The sequence below is a fragment of the Ochotona princeps genome, chromosome 21 (genome assembly GCF_030435755.1).
Source record: "Ochotona princeps isolate mOchPri1 chromosome 21, mOchPri1.hap1, whole genome shotgun sequence".
NCBI classification, from domain to species: Eukaryota; Metazoa; Chordata; class Mammalia; order Lagomorpha; family Ochotonidae; genus Ochotona; species Ochotona princeps.
Genome location: NC_080852.1, coordinates 29,076,315 through 29,096,447, shown reverse-complemented (window position 1 = coordinate 29,096,447; position 20,133 = coordinate 29,076,315). Strand labels below are relative to the sequence as shown.

General features: G+C 53.4%; 1 protein-coding gene across 2 annotated transcripts in view; it reads right to left on the bottom strand.

Annotated features, from left to right (window-relative positions):
* Positions 1–5,000: 5,000 nt before the first annotated feature.
* The window catches only part of LARS2 (leucyl-tRNA synthetase 2, mitochondrial), a 104,862-nt gene continuing 89,729 nt past the window's right edge, over positions 5,001–20,133 (bottom strand). For both annotated transcript variants that reach the window (XM_058678572.1, XM_058678573.1), the window contains exons 16-21: positions 19,915–20,097; positions 18,031–18,200; positions 16,079–16,156; positions 14,487–14,598; positions 7,865–7,992; positions 5,001–5,294 (exon numbers count right to left, since the gene is read on the bottom strand). In XM_058678572.1, the coding sequence (XP_058534555.1) occupies positions 5,115–5,294; positions 7,865–7,992; positions 14,487–14,598; positions 16,079–16,156; positions 18,031–18,200; positions 19,915–20,097 (851 nt within the window). In that variant the 3' untranslated portion in view covers positions 5,001–5,114. The remainder of the gene's footprint in view (positions 5,295–7,864; positions 7,993–14,486; positions 14,599–16,078; positions 16,157–18,030; positions 18,201–19,914; positions 20,098–20,133) is intronic.

Here is a 20,133-nt window from a genome sequence, read left to right as displayed (position 1 = left end):
CGACGGTGCCCAGAGGAGGCACTGTGGCCAGTGTCCGGCTCAGAGATCGCCCAGCCCTCGCCGCACGCCCTTCCCCCCTGTGCAGTGTGCGGAGAGCCAGCTTTTCCAGGCACGTGTGGGTTTGGTGGGTAGGGCTCTCAGAGCAGGATCTGGCACATAGTCCTCAGCTGAGCGGTACTGTGGTTGCCGGGAAGTCACAACTCGGTCCCTCTGCCTGGAGGCCCTACAGCCAGCACTGGAATTCAAGTTCAGGGCTTCAGGCGTGGGAAGATGAGTCATGGGTGTTGCGTTCCAGCAGGCCTGGTCACCACCTCCCCTCCAGGGGCTCATCTCTGAGCCCTCCTCTATCCCGTGGGAGAAACCCGGGTGAGGTCAGTTCTCCTGGAGGGTCACTGGTCACACCCTAGTCCTGGCTGCTGGGGGCTCCTTATCCACCCCCCAAAAAACTGATGACACCCACTCATCAGCCCCCAGGGCATTCCCGGTTTGCTCACTCCCAGATTCCATTCACCTAACTCAGAGAGCCTTTGGCTGCCCACACTGGCAGGCAGGCAGGGAGCCAGCCCGCAAAACAGCTGCTTTCTACAAGGCTCTGAGCAAACTCCTGGCCTTATGTCATCTTTTGACGTGGGGTATGGTGGGGCCCAGCAGGTAAGAGAAATTTTAACTTCAGAGCTAAATTTTGCCTGGGGGTGGGTGATGGGGCAGTGGCACCAGGCTGTTTGTATTGAATATTGGGAGGGCGTGCTCCAAGTAGAATGAGCCCAGATTGGGGGCGGGGGGTGGTCACTTACTGTCTGGTCCTCAGCAAGCCAGATGACCGTGTTGTTATCTTCCTGCTTGCTCCTGCCTGCCACCTTGAATCTGCCGGTTCTGTCTGTGGGGCTGCACTGGATACAGGATAAAGGAGCAGCTAAATGGGCAGTAAGATGTCTCCAATGGGGAGAAAGAAAAACCGAGGGGATAGGGCTCTTAGCATTCCTTGCCAGATTGCTGTTTTCCTATTATTACAGTATTTCCTGGTCAATAAAAATTAGAAAATGTGTAATCAGAAGGAAAAAATAACTTGTAGAGTTCTAATCAAATGAACTGTGGGTAAATTTCCTTTTCTTCATAAGGATTAGAATGTTAAAAGAATTATGAGTGGGATTATATGTATATTTTGCTTTACTCATTAAAAAATCCACTTGGCTTATTTTCTAAACAGTATCAACTTAAAAATTATTTATTTATGTGAAAGGCAGAGTGACAGAGAGATGGGGATAGACAGGTATCTTGTGCCAACGACCACAAGGGCTAGAACTGTGCCAGGGGCGCGGAACTCCGCCCACGTGGGGCGGGGCCCAAGCACCTGGACCGTCTCTGGAGCACTGGCAGGGCGCTGGACCACAAGTGGGGCAGCCAGAACATGAATACACGGGATGCTAGCTACCTCTTCTTTCACGGATGGCATGCATCTTGTTGGTTTTAACCCCTTCCTTGAAGCTATTTAGACAGGGATGAAGGATACCCCTGCCATGTTACAGCCAGAGAACAATTTCATTCTCTTTGGCAGACAGTTGCCTACTTCAGTGCAAGCACAGGCTGTGGAGCAACACCTTGCTTAAGCACAAACCTTCTCTCACTTTCCCAACAGAAATAGACCTGGGGGTTGGTTCGGGTCCCGGCTGCTCCGCTTTTGATCCAGTTCCTTGGATCCAGGGTCTGGGAAAGCAGTGGAGGATGGCCTCTGTACCCACATGGGAGACCTAGAAGAAGTTCCTGGCTTTGGACAGGCCCAGCTCCAGCTGTTACAGCCATTTGGTGAGTGACCCAGAGGATGAAAATTCTCCCCCTGTAACTTTGCCTTTCCAATAAAAATAAATACATCTTGATACACACATACACCAGCCCTCAAGGCTGCAAGGCTGGGTCTTTTTCTGGATGAGCAGCGAGTTTCAGCTCCAGCCCCACGGAACCAACCAGACACTTGGCCTCCTTTTACCTCTTGCCCCTGGAGAGGTGGCACGGCTGTGGAGATTTCCCACGTGTACAGACTGTGCAGGTGGCCCAGAGGGGACCCAGCCAGGCTGCTCAGCAAGCTGCTGGTTTGGGCAGACATCTCACCTGGCTGTTGTATGTGAAGCAAGATGGCTCTTAGGCGAGGGCACTGGGAGACACGGGGTGGAAGCCACAAGATGTGGGTTTGGATCCCAGCTCTTCTGCCTATTGAGCAAATAGTGAACATCAGAGTGTGACTTCCCTTGTGTATTTTTTTTAAGATTTATTTGTGTATTTGAACAGCAGAATAAGAGGGAGACTTCTTCTGCCTGCTGGGTTACTCCCCAAATGTCTGCAGCTGCTGGGGGGGCCCAGAGCTGCTTCTGGGTCCCAGGACTTGGGGCTAGCTCCCGCTGCTTTCCCAGATGTGTCAGTGAGGAGCTAACTCCAGAAAGTGGAGCAGTCAAGACCTGAACTGGCGCTCTGAAAGGAGATGCTGGCATTGTATGCAGCAACTTGGCTCACTGTGCCCCAACACCGGCTCCAGAGCTTGGGTGCCTTCATATTTATGAGACAATAATTTGGACATAACACATGCGAATCTGCTGAGCAAAGTTTCTCACCTACTTAAATCAAGGAAGTCGATACAATGACTAAGATCATTCCCCAACCCCAGGGGTCAGAGTTTCCTGTCCAGTTGTTCTGTTACACCCTTTGCTTCTTAGTGAGGCCTGGGGAGCTTATGCTTTCAAAAGTTACACCAGCTTGGAAAGTTCTCCCCTACTGCACTAGTTGTCACCGACTGCACTGGCTGTCAGCCACCTGGCGAGTTCGGCAGCCTTGAAGCCTCAGTGGCCCAGTACTCTGGTGCTTCCCACCCTTGTGTCTGAGACCCCCCTTTCTGCTTGCCCCAGGAAATAACAAGACAGCCACCCTGAAAGGGTCCTCCTTCCTCGCGCCATGGGCCTCACGGCCCTCTGGTTCATCCCCATTTGCTACTCTGTGCAGTGGGTTAAGTGCCCTGGACATATTAAATACCTGCTCTGAAGTTCTGGCCCCCTGCCTTCCCTTCTTGTCATGTGTTGGTCCTGGACAAACTTACCCAGGTATACTGACAGTTAAAGAGAGGAAAGACTGGATAGAGAGGATGGAAACAGTCAAATGCATCAACTAATCCCAAGGTGCTCAGACTTAACTGCTCTTAGAGGGTTTTTCTTTTCCTTTACAGACTAATTTATTCGAAAGGCAGAGTGGTAGAGAGAGAGGAACAGACAGGGAAGAAATCAGTCCCCTGGTTCACTTTTCAAATGGCCAAAGCAGCCAGGTCTGGGCAAGGCAGCAACCAGAATTCATGAATTCCATTTGGGCCTCTGACAGGGGTAGCAGGGGCCTGAGAACTTGGGCCACTCTCCACTGGCCTCCCAGGCTCATTAGCAGGGAGCCGAAATGGAAGCAGAGCAGCTAGGATGTGAACTGGCATACTGATATGGAATGACGGAATTATAAGTGCTGGCTTGCCTTGCTAGGCCACAGCACTGGTCTCTCCTGTGAGGTTCCTAAGATTCCTGGTGCCCAAGCCACAACCCAGACCAATTAGAATTTTTGGGTGTGGGAACCAGACACAGCTGGTCTGAGCCAAGTTTGAGAATCACCGAATTCATTAATTCATTACTGATGTGTATGAACCAATGTGGTCTACCAGAGATTAGGTCCCACATGCATTTGGTTTTTTTTTTTTTTTTTTAAAGATTTTATTATTATTGGAAAGCCGGATATACAGAGAGGAGGATCTTCCATCTGATGTTTCACTCCCCAAGTGAGCTGCAACGGGCCGGTACACACCAATCCGATGCCGGGACCAGGAACCTCTTCCGGGTCTCCCACGCGGGTGCAGGGTCCCAAAGCTTTGGGCCGTGCTCGACTGCTTTCCCAGGCCACAAGCAGGGAGCTGGATGGGAAGTGGAGCTGCCGGGATAAGAACCTGTGCCCATATGGGATCCCGGGGCTTTCAAGGCAAGGACTTTAGCCGCTAGGCCACGCCGCCGGGCCCCCCACATGCATTTGTAATGTTCCATGCAGAGCCCAGCCCACAGCCAGGGCCTTGCTGCTCCTGATTAACCCCTAGAATTGGAATATGGTACTTAACCAAGATCAAACATGGGTCCCGAAATAACACATGAGGAGCATCTGACTGCTCTGAAAGTCATCTGTTAACCACTGAGCCACAGCAGGGACCACCTATCAGGCTGCTTCAAAAAACACTGACGCTCAGCATGGCAGAATGGCTGGCTTCCCGATGTGGGTCCACTCCTGGCCACTTCCCCACAGGAGGCAGTGCCTGGGTGGCATTAGTCCTACCGACTGAGGAGTCACTGCCATCAGTGGCCCACATGGGCCACCTGGGAGTCTGCACCCCTGCCGGGCTGGGTCGGGCTCTGGGAGGAACCCGAGGCTGAGTTTCACTTCACTGCAGCAAATGTCACATCCCAGGGGTGGGGGTTGTGACGCTGCTGTTCCTTACCATCTGGAAGCGGAATGGGTCAATCCTGGCAGGACATGCCACAGGCCAGGGGAGGAAGAGGCCTGGCCAGTAGGAGGGGAGTAGCTCCTCCCCGCCCTGCATTTGGGTTCTGATCCCAGCACTTAGCTCCACATATGGGTACTTGAACATGAGCCCAGAGGCTTCCTCATGTGGCCTGAAGGCAAGGAGACCACCCAGCGCTACAGGGAGGCATGGCTCCCAGCGTGGTGACTGGCACACTGCGCCCAAACCTGCATGCTTCCTTGGGTCAGCCTTGCATCCCAGGCAGAGCCAAGCTAGAGCCTCCTGGGTAGCCAGAGTGTCACTGTACTTCCCATTTGCTTCTCTTTTCTTCCTGTCCCTGTCCCTGCCAGGTGTCTTGTGGCTTCTTGTGGGGTCAGGTGCCATCCACCACCTTTCAGTGACCCCCAGGGCTCAGATTTCTCCTCAGCCCCAGCCCAGGGGTACCCTGTTGACTTCAGTTAAACACAAAGGCATGTTCAAGATGCTGTGATCTTCTCCCTCCCCGGGGCCAGCAGACTCTGTCCCCTCGTCGCAGGCTTGGAAGGAGGTTCCTTGGTGGCCCCTGTGGGAGCTGTAGCCCCTGCTTGTGTCATTCTTGTACCAGGAAGTTGATGAGAGCCGTTCTAGGGGACAGGAAGGCCTTCTTGATGCTTCGCCCTTGCAGGAGCCTGACACCCAGCTCACTCTGGAGGACAAGTTGGTGGACTTTGTCCAGGTCCCGGGCTACTTGCTGGGGCACAGGAACTTTGCCGCAGGCTTTATTGTTAATCTGAGGAGGAAGAGAAGGCAAGGCAGTGAGAAATTCTTAAAGATTTATTTATTTTGATTGGAAAGGCAGATCACATTTACTGAGGAGAGACAGAAAGATCTTCCATCTGCTGGTTCACTCCCCAAATGGCTGCGATGGCTGGAGCTGAGCTGATTTGAAGCCAGGAGCTTCTTATGGGTCTTCATATGGGTGCAGGGGCCCAAGGACTTGAGCCATCCTCACTGCCTTCTCCGGCCATAAATGGGAAGCTTGAACAGAATTGGAGCAGCCAGGACATGAACTGGCACCCAAACTCACTGCTGCCAAGGGGAGGTGGCAGAGGAGAGGCAGGGGGCAGTGGACACCTTACTTCCCTAGAGGATGCAGTGCAGCGACATGGATGGGATAAGGGCCAGAAAGCTGCACAGCCAGCTAGTCCTAGCACTGCAACCATTTGGGGAGCAGACCAGGGGATAAATTTCACTCATTCTCTACCTTTCAAGTAAGTAAATAAAACAAATGAATAAATAAATATTTTTTTTTAAAAAAAGCTTTCAATATCGTGTGCTTGATCTGGCTGAGTTTTCGAAGGAGACCTCATACCCCCAGGAATACTGGCAGTGAGTCGCCGGCCAGTCCGCATGCCTATGCTCCCTTGTGTCCAGGGGAAGGCCTCCTCTGGGTTTCACCCAGGCTGGGACACACCTGCTCTGATGGGGGCAGACTCAGAAAATCTGGGTTGCCGAGCTTGGTTTTCTCTACTGTAACCTAAAACCCAGAGTGTAGGAGGTGAAGTCAACTGGGTGAAGTGACTGGCCTCCTCGGCCTTACTCTGGAGCCTGCTGCGGGGTACCCCACACCGCAGGGCGTAGGCACTGCAGTGATCCTTGTCCTCCCAGAGAGCTCCCGGGCTTCCCTTGAGCCTGGCTGGCTGATCCCAATCCTTCTTGACCACAGCTGGGACTCTGGGAGCAGGCATGTGACCTCTGGCTATGGCTCTCCCCCACTTGCCCTAGGACACTTTCATCCATGTCCCCCTCTCCCTGGTGGGAAGTGCCAGTTAAGTGGGCAGAGAAATCCAGCTGGAACCCAATAATGGGCACGACCCTCAAGGGCCCAGAGGGGAACAGGCACTTGTGGTCGCTTGAGAGGCTGTGAACTGCCTGGAGTCCTATTGTCTTTGGAGGAGGCCTGAATGTTCCTTCCTTGGATGTTTCCAACTGGTGCCTGACAGGTGCCCCAGCCACGTGGGCTTCTCCTTCCCCGTCTGCCACCCTGACCCAACATGAGGCTGGCCTTGTGGTGGCAAATAATGCTGAAGGCTCCTGCTGGCTGGGCCCCGTGCTGTGCAGTTTGCAGGCATGAACCAATCCCACCCATTTTACAGATGGGAGAGCTTTAGACACCCGAGGTGAAGTCACTTGTCCAAGGCACCAGTAAGTGGTGGCGACGAGATAGCCAGATATATTTTTCTCTCTCCTGCGCCACCCCAGCTGGGACTCATGGCTCCTTCCTGCTGCCGCCCCTCACTCTGTTTCCATGGGGGTAATGCTACTGCTCTTCGGCAGCCAAAGCCCCACCCCTCCTCTTCCTCATGATGCGGTTCCCCATCCCCACAGTGGCTGAAAGCGGCAAGGCCCCACCCGTGCCACAGAAATAAGGATGGGGCGGCTGTGCAGAGGCGAAGCTCATCTTTGACTGGCCCTTGATCCCTGGCACCAGCCCCTCCCCTCCTATCCCATTCTCTCAACACATGGACAAGGCAGGCATTCTGTTGGCCTCCAGCTTGCAACTGGGGAAAGCTGAGGCTTCAAGGAGTGCTCTGTGAAAGTGAGACTCAGCAGCAGGAGGTCACAGAACCAAGCTCTGGCACCTCAAACCCAAGGCTATAGAGTCTCCAGTGTGTCTGACAACTCAAGTGCTTCCCACACCTTCACCCCGGGCACTCAGCTCCCAAAAGCTGAGGACTTGCCCTTGTGTCCCTGGATTGGGCAAAGCTCAGGAAGTCATGGGCACAGAGAACAGAGGACATGGACTACACTGAGCTGCATCTGCAGCTATGATTTCTGCACCACAGGTGGGACCCAGGAACAGAGGCCTGACCGTCACGTGGATCCAGCCTCCAGCGTGGTGCCCTGAGCTGGAGCTCTGCAGCACGTGCACCTGCATGGAGCCCTCTTTTTAATTTTGAGGGTTTGTAGCTCAAACATTATCTACAACGATTGTGCCTATGATCTGAACTCGATCTTGGTATATATTCAACAGAAATTATAAACATTTTCACAGACTGAAATATCTTTCTCTGGTTGTGAAATGCAGAGTGACATATTCCTTTATTGTCAACCACACACTGTCATCCCTGGACCCTAAACCAACCAACCCCAGGAGTGGCCGAGTGAAGAGTGCAGTCCTGAGATCCGGCAGGATGGCCTGGCCTACCCCATGCGGCCCCTAGGGGTTCACGATCATGCGCTGTGGGGGTGCGGTGACACGCAGAGTTGACGGTACTGCCTCCCTCTGTGCTGGGTGTGTGGGCCACAGGCAGGACAGGCACTGGCCATCCAGCTCTGGGGCTGAGAGTAGATACTCACCAGAACCACCATCTCGACGACATCGGGCTGCTGGAGGAACTGTGGGTCGACGGCTGGCCATGCCTGAAGCAGCACACCCTTGTCCCAGGCGTAGTGGGCACAGAGCTTTGTCGGCACCAGTGCCAGGCCTGCAACAGCAAAGGCACACGAGAGTCAGGTCACTGAGCGCAGAAGAGTCAGGGTGGGGGCGGATCATGAGAGCAGGACCGACAGCTCCCACCCCAACACAGCCTGACTTGGAGCTGTCTGCCAAGGCCACGGGAGGTCAGGCCATGGCTCTGCAATCTGGGCAGGTGCTCGCCTGCTAGGCACATACTCCCCAGTGGCTCAGAACTCCCTCTGCCCCTTTTCTGTGCCAGTGGAATCCAGAATCATGAGGCCGGCCGGGCATGCTGCCCTGAGGGATATGCCTGGACAACAGCTGCTGCCTTGTGGGTCATCCCTGCACGGCTGCTGATGGATGCTGCTGGGCCTCCCTGAAAACTGGCTGCGTTCGGCAGCTTCCTTGCCTGTGGACACCTGGGGTCTGCTGGGTACTCCCACCCCGTCCTCTTCTTCATCATTATGGTAGCTGAGCCATAGTCCCAGCAGGACTGCCCTCAGCGCAGGGGTTTCCTGGCAGAGAAGGATTTAATTTAAAGGGTTTTATTTAAAAGCCTGTGTCGACCTCATGGATACAACAGATGACTTCCACTGTTCCCTCACCCCCGCCAGTATGCAGGTGGCTCCTGGCTCTGGCTTGGTCTAGCACTGGCCAAGTGTCTGCGTGCTGCGAGGCCAAGGGCTTGGGCCAGGATTAAATCCATATGCTCCTTCTTTCCTTCCTTCTGACAGAAAGTCCAAAAGCGAAGACGAAAGGTAAACCTACAGCTGCCTGCCTAGGGATACAGCTGCTATCTGGCCGTGGATTGGGACCTAGACTGGCCCATCCTGGTGCTCTGCCGGAATTCTTGGCCCACTATCACAATTCAACTGCTGTAGCTGTCAAGTTGTGCATCTGACACTTGTATGACATTCCTGGGCTGCCAGTCCATGTGAGGAAGAAGAAACGGCTGCTTTGGACGGCCTGAGGATTAAGGGCACCAAAGTTCGTGGTGTCCAGCAGCTCCTGGGGGTGGGGGAAGCCATATTCGCTAGTTCCACGCCTAGCAGCTGTGCCTGTTGGCAGCAACAGAAAGATTCCTGCTCGCTCCTCAGAAGGGATCCTATTAAAACTTCCATGTAAAGTGGAAATGGAGGATAGGGAAGGGGAGATGATCCTTTCCTTAGAGCTGGGCCCAGCATGGCTCGTCCCGTGTGCCTACTGCAATGGGGAAGGTTTTCCTTCCCCGTGGCATGTGTTCCAGACTTCTGAGAGAGGAGGGGCCCCTGGACACCGATGCCCCAAGCAGAGGCTGTCACAGATTTCACAGTGAGAAAATGAGGAAGCCCAGGCTTGCTGGTGCAATTGGGGTGTGTATTTATAGTGGCTGGGTCCCACCAGGGTTTCCATCCAGGCAGGAGTGGGGCTGGTCCGCGCCACACAGAGGAACAGAAACTTGGGCTCCTGGCTGCTGTGCAGTGTTTCTGCCTCCATGTTCACCCTAGGGAAGTGAAAATGCCTCATCCCTGTGTGGCAAATGTAATCGTTTGGGAAGTTCATGGACAAAGTCTGAATGCGGGCTGGGAAGCAGTAAGGCCCCCGTGCAGGGCTGGCTGCAGCTCACGGCCCTCTGCTGGGGCAGTGACTGTCGCCTGAGGAATTGCCAGCCAGGCTTGTCCCTCCCGTAGCATCCCTCAGCCTCCAGAATGAGTGCTGGGTTCTGGGCATGGCAGTCCTCTCGTGGGCCTGCTTTGGGTCTGCCTTCATCTCCACCTCATCCATGCCACAAGGAGGAGTGGGGAACATGGGGTAGTGAGACCCGATGCCCACCAGGCCTCTTCCTTCTGGTCTTATCAAACCCACGGAAGTGAGGTCACTGCACCTGGACAGCGACCACCCATACCTGTGAATGCACACCCACCATCACACATATGCACTCTTCCACAGAATCAGTGTGTTTACAATCCTGTTGCCATCAATGAATACAGCACATGCATGCAGCAAAACACAGCAGCTGCGTGGCGTTGTAGCTGTTTTCTCTAATAATGTTATAGAGAAAGGAATCTGGAATTGTTGATGAAGAAAAAATAGATGTGTGCAGGCAGATGGAATCCTCTAGATGCAGTTACTTCCGGATGCTCAGTGCTGGCTGAGCTGTGGCTCGCCAAAGGAAAGGACGGATGGGAAAGATGGAGAGCAAACGCACTGGACACTGGAGGCAAATACCAAGAACGCAAAGACGCCGCACAACTCCGAGCCTGGGGTTTGGTGCTGTGGCCCAGTACGTTAAACCTCCCCCAGAGCACTGGTTCAAGTCCCAGCTGCTCCAGTTCCAATCTAGCTCCCTGTTAGTGTGCCCGGGAAAGTACTGGAAGATGGCCCAAGTGCTTGGACCCCTGCACCCGCAGGGGAGGACTGGATGGAGTACCTGGCTCCATCTTGGCTGCTGCCGTCCTCTGGGGATGAACCAGTGGACAGAAGATCTCGTTTCTCTGCCTTTCCTTGTCTATGCTCTGCTGTTCTAAATACATCAATCTTTAAAAACCAAATACTCACCTCCCCCAAACAGAACTCTTAAGAATGGCCAGAGAAACAAAAATGTTTCCTGAAAAGGGATTTAAAATGCCTCAAATACTGGTGGGACGATAAATCACTGCTTCTGGTCAGTTGTGTGTGTGTGTTACCTGTATTTATTAAAACCTTTCTTCAGGGGCTGGCACAGTGGCATAGTAGGCTAAGCCTCCAACTGCAGAGCCTGCATCCCATTTTGGTGACGGTTCATGTCCTGGCTGTTCCACTTCCCAATTTAGCTCTCTGCTTATGGCCTGGGAAAGTAGTGGAGCATAGCTCAAGTCCTTGGGATCCTACATCCATGTGAGAGACCTAAAAGAAGCTCTTGGCTCCTGGCTTTGGATTGGCTCAGCTCTGGCCTTTGAGGCCATGTGGGGATCGAACTGGTGGATGGAAGATCCCTCTCTCAAACACCTTTCTTCAGGTAGATATAAATTGACAGGCCAGGCATTTGGTGTAGCCGTCCAGACACCATTTGCGACACATGGGAGAGACAGATTGAGTTCCTGGCTTCTGGCCCAGGCCTGGCTGTTGCAGGCATCTGGGAGTGAAGAGCAGAGGAGACATCTCTGTCTGTCTCTTTGCCTTTCAAATACATAGCAGACAGATTCGTAATAAATTCCATCCTCTCTCATAGTCTGTTTCTGAACCAGAATGTCAGCACTCAGGACTTGTGGGTTTAGAAAGGCAATTAGACAAACTTTATCGTGAAATAATCGTAGCATCCTGGGAAGTTGTGAACAGAGTGTCGAAAGGTTCCACGTACCTCTCGCCCAGCCTCCCCGGATGGGAATATCTGGTGTGATTACAGCACAATCTCAAAACCAGGAAACCTACTGGCACAATGTACAGAGCTTATCTAGACTTTCTCCGCTTGCTAAGCACTCACTTGTTTGTGTGTGTGTGTGTGTGTGTGTGTGAAGCTGTGTACAGCCGCCGTAGTCAAGATGCAGCACTGGCCTCCATGGCCGTGCCCCCTTCCCAGTCCCTAAACCCTGCCGGCTGCGAACATGCTTCCCAGCTTCTGGTATTTTTATGTTTTTCTTTCAAGAATGGGGTATAAATGGAGTCTCAGAGTGGGGAGCCTTTTCCAATGAGCTTTGCCACTCAGTGTGCGGCATTCCCTGAGTTGCCCACTTCCCTCTGGTGCTGGCTGCTTTTCAGCAGGAGTGTCCTGCATGGTGACCGTCCACAAAGGACACCTCAAGCCTTCTACTGAAACCAGTGCCAGTGACAGCAACTCCTCCACAGACTCCTAAGCAAGCAGCTGGCACTTCTGCTGAGACACTGGAGAAAGCATGGAGCTCTTAGCAGAAGAGAACTTCAGAATGTTTGTGGCTGAATGGAATTAAAGAGATAAGCTCATTTTGGTGCCAGAAAAAAAAAAAGTTAAAATCCATTAACCACTAAAGTGTACACTTGCACTGTAAGACTGCCAGGCAGGGCCCTGGGCAGAGTGGACCCTCTGCTCTCCACATTCTAGAAGCAAAGACTGGGGACATGCAGGAGGGAGTTTCTGAAAACCCAACTCTGCTGGTCCTTCCTGGGAGAAGTGGAGATGCTGACACAGGACTGAGAAGGAGGAAGACCAACGGGGAGACCAGAGAGTTGAAATCGGATTTGAGTGTTTTATAGCAAAGGAAGATGAGCAGAGAACTAATGGTGCCAATTAAAACTTAATGTGATCCCCAGCACTAAATGAAAGAGCCAGGCTGTCTAATGAGATCATAAGAGGCTGTCAAACGGAATGTCACCTGGCCGCAGACTGGCAGGGCCCAACAGCACCGGCTCCCTTACAGGGAGCTCTGTCCGTGTAACCATGGGTTTGTTTCCAAGCACAGTGAGAGGGAACTAGTGCATAGCGTGAGGTCAGCAAGTTCCTCCTTCCCCGCCGACAGGGCACGCTGAGAGAAGGGCTGGTCTCAGACACAGCTGCAAAATACTCTATGCAACGCCAGCAGCCGTGATGTCCCGACCATAACTGAACAGCGTATCCGAAGGCTACCATGCCATGGCTACTATGAACTGAACACAGGAGACCCTGATGGTAGGAAATCAAGTGTGGGGCACAAATCATACTAAAAGGGCAGAGGAGAAAATGAAGAGCCACCAAGTGAAGCAGGGGCATTTGTGGACAACTCCACCCCTGCTCCAGGTACTGGCAGGGAAGGAGAGAGGCTGCTTCCCTAACATGCTGAGGGCTGCCATCCTAACCCAACAGCCAATGTCCAACCTAACCCGGCAACGAGGTATGCTGGCCTGTGGCCAGCATTCGGGAAACAATGAGTCCATGGGAAACTTGGGAGCCATGCCTGGCCGTGTGTTCACGTGGGAAACTCTGGGGCCACGCCTGGTCGTGTGTTCACATGGGAAGTTCTGCGGCCACACCCAAACATGTGTTCATGTGTGGGCAATTTCAATGCCTTTTCTGGTGGTTGAAGTTTAAAGCTGGACATCGTTGTACGGTACATAAACTGGCTGTCAAAGCATTCCACAGCATGAACTTCAGCATTTGGTTGAAGACTTTGAAGTGGGAGCTTCAGATCCCACATAGGGGAAAACCCAAGCAGAACTCACAGGCTGTCATGGGTCCAGCTAGTCAGGATTGTAGCCATCTTGGACATATATTCTTTGCCTCGCCCCCCAGTGGCACTGGAAGTCATCCTAAACTTTATGAAGTTACCTCTTGCCTGACACCTGGAAGGTTAATATTTCTTGAGAAAGTCTGAATACATTTCAGTTAAATGTGGCCTTTTCCCTGTAGCTTTTTTTTCCCTCCTGGCTTGTGGCATGTGCACTCATTGTCTTATTGCTACCCAGGATCATGCTCTGTCCATACTAAGTCACATCCAGTAGGGATGCTGGGCTTGCCAAAATCTGCGCTTTCTTTGTGGCCAGTTTATCGGTTTACACTGGAAGCAAGTCAACAGGCCCTTTCCTTCCTCAAGAATGAGAAGCACTTCCCTTTGGACAAGGACAACCCGCTGATGGGATACCGGAAGATGAACTAGCTTGTCTTTGCTCAAAACAGAAAGGAAAGAACGCTTCCTCCTCCTCCCCCTGAGGGTTCACAAGGCAACTCTGAGTTCCGATTTCCGACCACCCCTGCAATCAACAAGCCAGTACGTCTTTCCAGTGAGAAAGAAACAAACATAGCTTGGTGGTGGGAGCATGCTGCCAACTCCAAGCTCTACCACAGCTGCGGCCTGTCTGCTGCAGCCTGACGACCACTGGCATGGCAGGGATGTCAAACAAGGCCCACGGATTCTTCTCGCTCCCCAACCATGCCTCCCATGGGTCAGCACACGCTTCCTCTCCGAGACAGCACACATTGGGACACTCTAGTAGGAGAGACAAGGCGTGTAAATGCATCTGCTGAGTCAAAGGCACTTCTGAAGGACTATTTCTAGAAATATCGGAGAGTCTCCTCCCATGTGCCATCCTGTAAAAGCTTAATTATTTGAAACTCTGCTTCCTCCCAGGAGGCTGAACCAATCCCGGTGTGAGGACTGAGGTGAGGGCCTCAGTCTCATGGTCAGCCACTCTGCAGGTGGGCGGGCAGGCCTGCTTTCGGGCAGAGCCCAGTAATAAAACATTGTCCAAAAGAGGTAATTTCAGACGAGATCGGGCACGTTCAGGGTGGTATGGCCGTAGACAGGAGGGAATTTCAGATCTGCAATTAAATTCCCAGTGTCTTGGCTCTACTTACCAAGCGGGACTGAACAAGAGTTTGCATTTGAAAAAATCATATAGGGTCAGGCCCTGCCTGGCTGGTCATGAGAAGGTACTGTGGTGCCCTGAGGGGTCACATTAGTCTGGGTGTGTGATGTCCCTCCCGCAGGGGTGACTACAAGACAGCCAGGTGCCAGAGTCCACAGTTCAGGACAGCAGAGACCGCAGGAATATTCACCAAGGGGCTAGGAACCTCCTGGTTAGCAGGGAGCTGTCACAGTAGACCCCGCCACGTACCTGCCCAGAGCTCCGAGGTGATGTGTGGGGCCATGGGTGCAGCCATTACCATCAGGGCACACAGGGCGTCCTCAAACTCAGGGCTGTGCAGGACTACATTCTCTGAGGCTTGCTGGGAAAGGGAAAAGAACAATGTAAGAAGGTTGAGGGTTACAGCTGAAGCATACGTGAGAAAGGCCGCACTGACTCAGGGACCCAAGCGGGTAGGAAGCACCCTCCCAACCTCCCACGCTTTCCAGGGCCCAAGGGCTTACCCAGTGGGTCACAGCAGGAACAAGAGGCACCATTACAGCCCTGGGTCACCAACTGCTATCCTGAGTGACTGCCACACCTCTGGCCTTTAGTCCCCAGAGGGAGGCCTGGGAGCCAATGGAACTCTGAACCCCTCTGCTAGCTTTCTGTGGATCCAGTAACAAACACGCCAAGTCCTGCTCAAAGCCGCCATCTTATTCCTCCTTCCCATGCACCCTGCCCAGGGATCACTGGGACCCCAAACCTTGAAAAGGTTTACTAGTTATAGTATGCATTCACTTTTCTCCAGAGGTATTGTTGTGGCACATCACTCAACTTGGCCATACAGAGTGCCCACCACTGGCTAGTTTTTAAGAAAGAAAAGATGGGAAGGACATTGTCTCTGTCCCCAGGGAGCTTACAGCTCAGGAGGGAGGAAACCCACAACCCACACATGGATCATGGCCATCCCAGGCTTCCACAGGCTACTGCTGGGAGAGGGCGGTCCCACGGGCAGGTGTACCCAGAGGCAGGTGGGCCATCAGCAGTGACAGCTGAAAGAAGAATGGAGGCTACAAAGATTTTGGGGGAAGATATTAACTTTCAATCTGCCGTACCAGGGGGACTCCAAAAAGTTCACAGAAAATGCATCAAATAGGGTTTAATTAAAACATTTTTTTTCTTTTTCTGCTTCAAAATAAGCATTTCGATTTTATTTTTCGTTGAGTTTTTAAATTTGTTACAAATGTTCCCCCTAGTTTTTCATCTACCTGCTTTAATGTACTGAAGATGTCAAGTGTCATGGAGTAAAAAATCTATAAACATCTTCCACTGAAAAATATGGAGAGGCCCTCATTTCGCAAACTGGCTATCTGTCTGAATGCTGTCCAACAGCCAACCACTTGGCCAAGCAGGCTGGGCAGAATATCAGCGGTCATGCACAATGAGGAGCTAGGCCTGCACCACACATGCTGAGTTTGATTTCAGTGACAGCAATTCTGACCTAGCTGAGTGAGATGAACTTCACCCAGTAATGCCAAGGAAGCATCCAGTTCACCAGGGACTCACACACTGAGGGCACAGGGGCCAGCCAAGAACGAGGCTTGGGTCTGGTGCCGGGTTTGTCATAGGTCAGCCACCTCGTTGGGCCCCTGGAAGAAGGGAGTTTGGACTGGACAGCCTTTGACAATCTCCCCGTAGTGGGAGCAGGCTGTAGCTACGGAGAAAGTGCTTCTTGAAGCCAACGGGGTCACACTAAGTGGGAGATCTTGTGGGGTCGCTCTCTTTCGCCAGGCTGGGATCCTGCTGGCCACCGCACCACGGCCTACCCTGCCTCGTTGCTAAGGACCCAGGTCACTCACCGTGAGGGCACTGCTAAGGCCCATTAGCTGGGAAAGTACAGAATTGAGCGAGAAGTCCTCTGTGAAGTGGGAAGTCACCTGTTGGTAAAAGCTGAGTCACTCTCTTTCACACTTCATCAAGCTCCTGCCCTCCCCTGCCCCCAACACCTGAATTATCAAAAAGAAAAACATCATGACATGGATGCAGTGAGAGCTATTTATACAAGTATTCACCATCTTGAATCATCACTGTTTCCTTATCAGAGAGACCTTAACTCACAGCCAACGCCGTGGCAGGCATCTGAAACAGTGGTTAAGATGTTGCTTGGGGCGAGGACATGCATCCAGGCTTGCATCCCTGCTCCGCTCTGAACTCCAGCTTCCTGTTGATGCACACGCTGGGAGGTAGCAGGGATGCCTGAAGGACCTGTGACCATGCCGCCCACCTGGGAGACTGGATTGGGTTGCGAGCTCCAGGCTTGGGTCTGCACGCTCCCCACCCCAACTCCCCAGCTGCTGCTAGCATGTGAGGAGTGAACTAGCGGATGGAAGGTCTGTGCCTCTTGTGTTTAAGAACACAACACTAGTACCTGGCATGAAGGCAAGACCCTGACCCCCTCTCAGTAAGCAGCCACCAAGACAGTGGCAGATGGGAGGTGGGGTGCAGGGGCTCACTTCTCCTTCACAATGGCAGTGACTTGGACTGAAGGTTAGTTTTACATTTTTGAAATGTTGACAGCAAGAACACCATCTGCCAGCTCTTCCTGTTGGTGCTTCTCAATCTTGGTTATGGGCAAGGATTCAGCAAAACAACACATCGTTAACATGTCACGGGTTTCCAACTTGTTGCAATAACCTAATTCTATTAGCTGACAGAAGAGAAGGCTCTGTCAGATGCACACAGACACAACAGGCAGTACTCAGGCCTGGCCCCGGCCACGGCACGCAGCCCAGTGAACTCTGCCCCTCTACGCCAGGAGGGTGAAGGGGACCGGAATGGGACCATGCTGGCTCCAGGGCTGCCTCAGGTTACACAGCCAGCGAGAAACCAGTCGGCCACGCCACCATGTGCATGGAGTCAGCTGTCAGGCCATTGGAATCAGCACCCCAAAGAAAAACAGCAGCCCAGAATTTGAGGCACCCGAGACTCATTAGAAAATGACTTTGGAGGGCTCGGCGGTGTGGCCTAGTGGCTAAGGTCCTCGCCTTGATCCCATATGGCTGCTGGTTCTAATCCTGGCAGCTCCACTTCCTCTCTATCTCTCCTCCTCTCAGCATATCTGACTTTGTAATAAAAATAAAATAAATCTTTAAAAAAGAAAAAAAAAAAGAAAATGACTTTGGAAATGGATTTTTGGCCTAGCATTTAAGATGCCCCAAGTCCCAAGTCAGAGGGTGTGCATTTGATTTCCAAGTCCAGTTTCTGTCACCAGCCTTCTGCTCCTGCAGACCCTGGGGGGCAGCCGTGATGGCTCGATCCCTGCCCACCATGAAGGAGACGGGGACTGAGTGCCCAGACCCTGGCTGCTATGGGTGTCTGGGGGATGAACCAGCAGACAGAAAGCTGGAAAGCACACACTCTGATAAATAAGAAACACAAATGACTTTAAAGTTTTGCTAATTCACCCAGATGCCACCAAAAAAAAAAAAAAAAAAAAAAAGCCACTGAGAAGGTACGCCTGCCCTGCACTGAGCGTCAGGGATCGTGGGTCACAATCCACCCAGCTCTGGGGGGTCGTCTGACTTTCAGAAAATCAGCTCAAGAAGATAGTTTCTCATCTCCCCTCTACACTTACTTCCTGCTCCGTTAAGGTAACACGTGACGGGTGCGTGGCCAGATCCGTGCTAAGCATGGACGCACGGGACACGGGCAGCATCCTGAGGTTGGGAAGACTCCCGACGGCCGCTGAGGGGAAGTGGGCCTGGTGGACCACAGGGCGGAGTCAGCCAGCGTCCACTGCGCAGGCTCTCACCTGAGAGATGACCGTGTTCTTGTACTCCCAGAGCTTCCGGGCCTCGGCTTTCTCCTCCTTCCTCAGCACGGCAGGCTGTGGCGCCTTTCCTGACGTCCTGGTCTCTATGAAGCGGGTGACCAGGGCCCACAAGCGGTGCTGCCATCTCAGCACCCCGGGAAGGGCATCGGCTGAGCAGTGTCAGACAATGAGGGAGAGAGAGCAAGGTGCAGGTGAGAACCAGGGCTTCAGCTGCACCTGAGACAAGGGCCACACTGTCTGACCCAGGGCGTGATGAAGAGCCGGCCCCGGCTTCCAGGGTCTGGAGAGCTGGACCACAGCTGATTCACAGCTTCACGACACTGACAGTCCTGGATGGCAGGAAGACTCAAATGCTGCCCATGTGGCTGGCACTGTGGTGTAGTGGGTTAAGTCGCTGTTTGGGATGTCCACATCCCTCATGGAAGTGCATGGAATTGAGTCCCAACTCTGTTTCCAATCCAGTCCCCTGCTAAAGCTCCTGGGAGGCACCAGACGATGGCCTAAGTGCTTGGGTCCCTACCACCATGGGGGACCTGGCTGCAGGCCCTAGCTCCTGACTTCGGCCTTGCCCAGTCTCAGCCGTTGTCATTTGGGGAACGAACCAGTGGATGGAAGATCTCCATCTTTCGTACTTTCTCTGTGTCACTCTGCTTTTCAAATAAATACATTAAAAATAAATAACAACTAATGAGCACCCCACACTGACTGCCTGGGGCCCACCGTGAGACTGGCAGCTGGGCACGGACTGTGTCAAAGCACCACAGCCCTGATGGGGCCAGCTGGCCCCTGACCACATGTGGACAGGGGTTGTGTGTGCCGCCACACCGCTCTGCAGCACTCGATACAGTCCCTGTCCCCACCAGGTATGTGTGCGTGCTGTGTTTTAAACACGTCCGGCAAATCTGGCTGGGACCCTGAGCTTGTACTCAGTGGTCACTGGGGTGGGCCTTCCTAAGCCTGGATGCACAGTGCAGCCTTTGGGAAGTTTGTTAGAAGCAGATTCTGGGTGTCTGCCCCTTGGGGTAGGGGCGGGAGCCAGGCCTGCTTGTGCATGTGCCACTGGTGGGGGGGCCTGCGTGCAGCTGGTGGGTCTTGGCATCAGTTGGTATCTGTGAATGGGGCCGCAGACTGCTTCTCGCTAGCACGGAGGGTCGGAGTAAATGGGAACTCCTCCTGCAGCAGCAGGCATGCTTGCTGTAAACCCCGGGAAAGCAGGCGCCAGGTTCTTCCCACAGCAGCACTCAGGGCAGCTCCCATGCGGGGGAGGGAGGCATCTCTGGACAGTTTACTCCAGCATGACCAGCTTGCCCAGTTTACCTTATTTCTGTCATTTGAGATTTAAACAGCCCGGGTGTGGGAGAGGGCGGGGCTCAGAGAGCAGTGACCGGGAGACCAAGTCCAAACCCACCTAGAGTCCCCCAGTTTGGTGGGAGGAGAACCTTCAGAGCGGATGGGCGGAGGGAGTGGAGTGGTCCCTGGGGACCCCAGCAGACCCAGGCAGGGGGAGGGTAGTGGGTAGCATGGGAGCCAGTCGGTCTCTCCCAGGAGTAATCGCATACCACAATCCTCAGGGGACCCATACTCCAGTCAGCACAGAGCTCCGTGCAGAGGCAGCTCCCCTAGGCCCTGCCCCAGCCAGCCCAGAGGCCGTGTCGGCAGCTCCGTGTAGAGCACTAGGAATCTGTACTGGCCGCAAGCTAGCTCCCCAAATGACCCGAAACCTGTGCCCATCGGTAGGGCACACGAGGATGGACACTCGGCCAGGATTGCCCAAGGTCCAGCCACACCTTGCCTTCCTCAAACTCCCTCGGGCTCCAGGGCACATCCCAAGGGAGCCGGGCCAGGAAGGGGGCGGCCACTTACTCTGCATGTCCCATAGGATGTCCTTCTCAGGAGGGGCGGCAAAGAGGATGTAGAGGCGAATCGTGTCGATGCCGTACTGCTGCACCACCTCCTCGGGGTCCACGCCATTGTGTTTAGATTTGCTCATCTTCTCCCACGTCACCTCCAGCTGCTCCTGGGTTTTCACATGGAGAGGAATAGAACCTGGACAGCAGACATGTGTGACTCCGAGCTACTTCT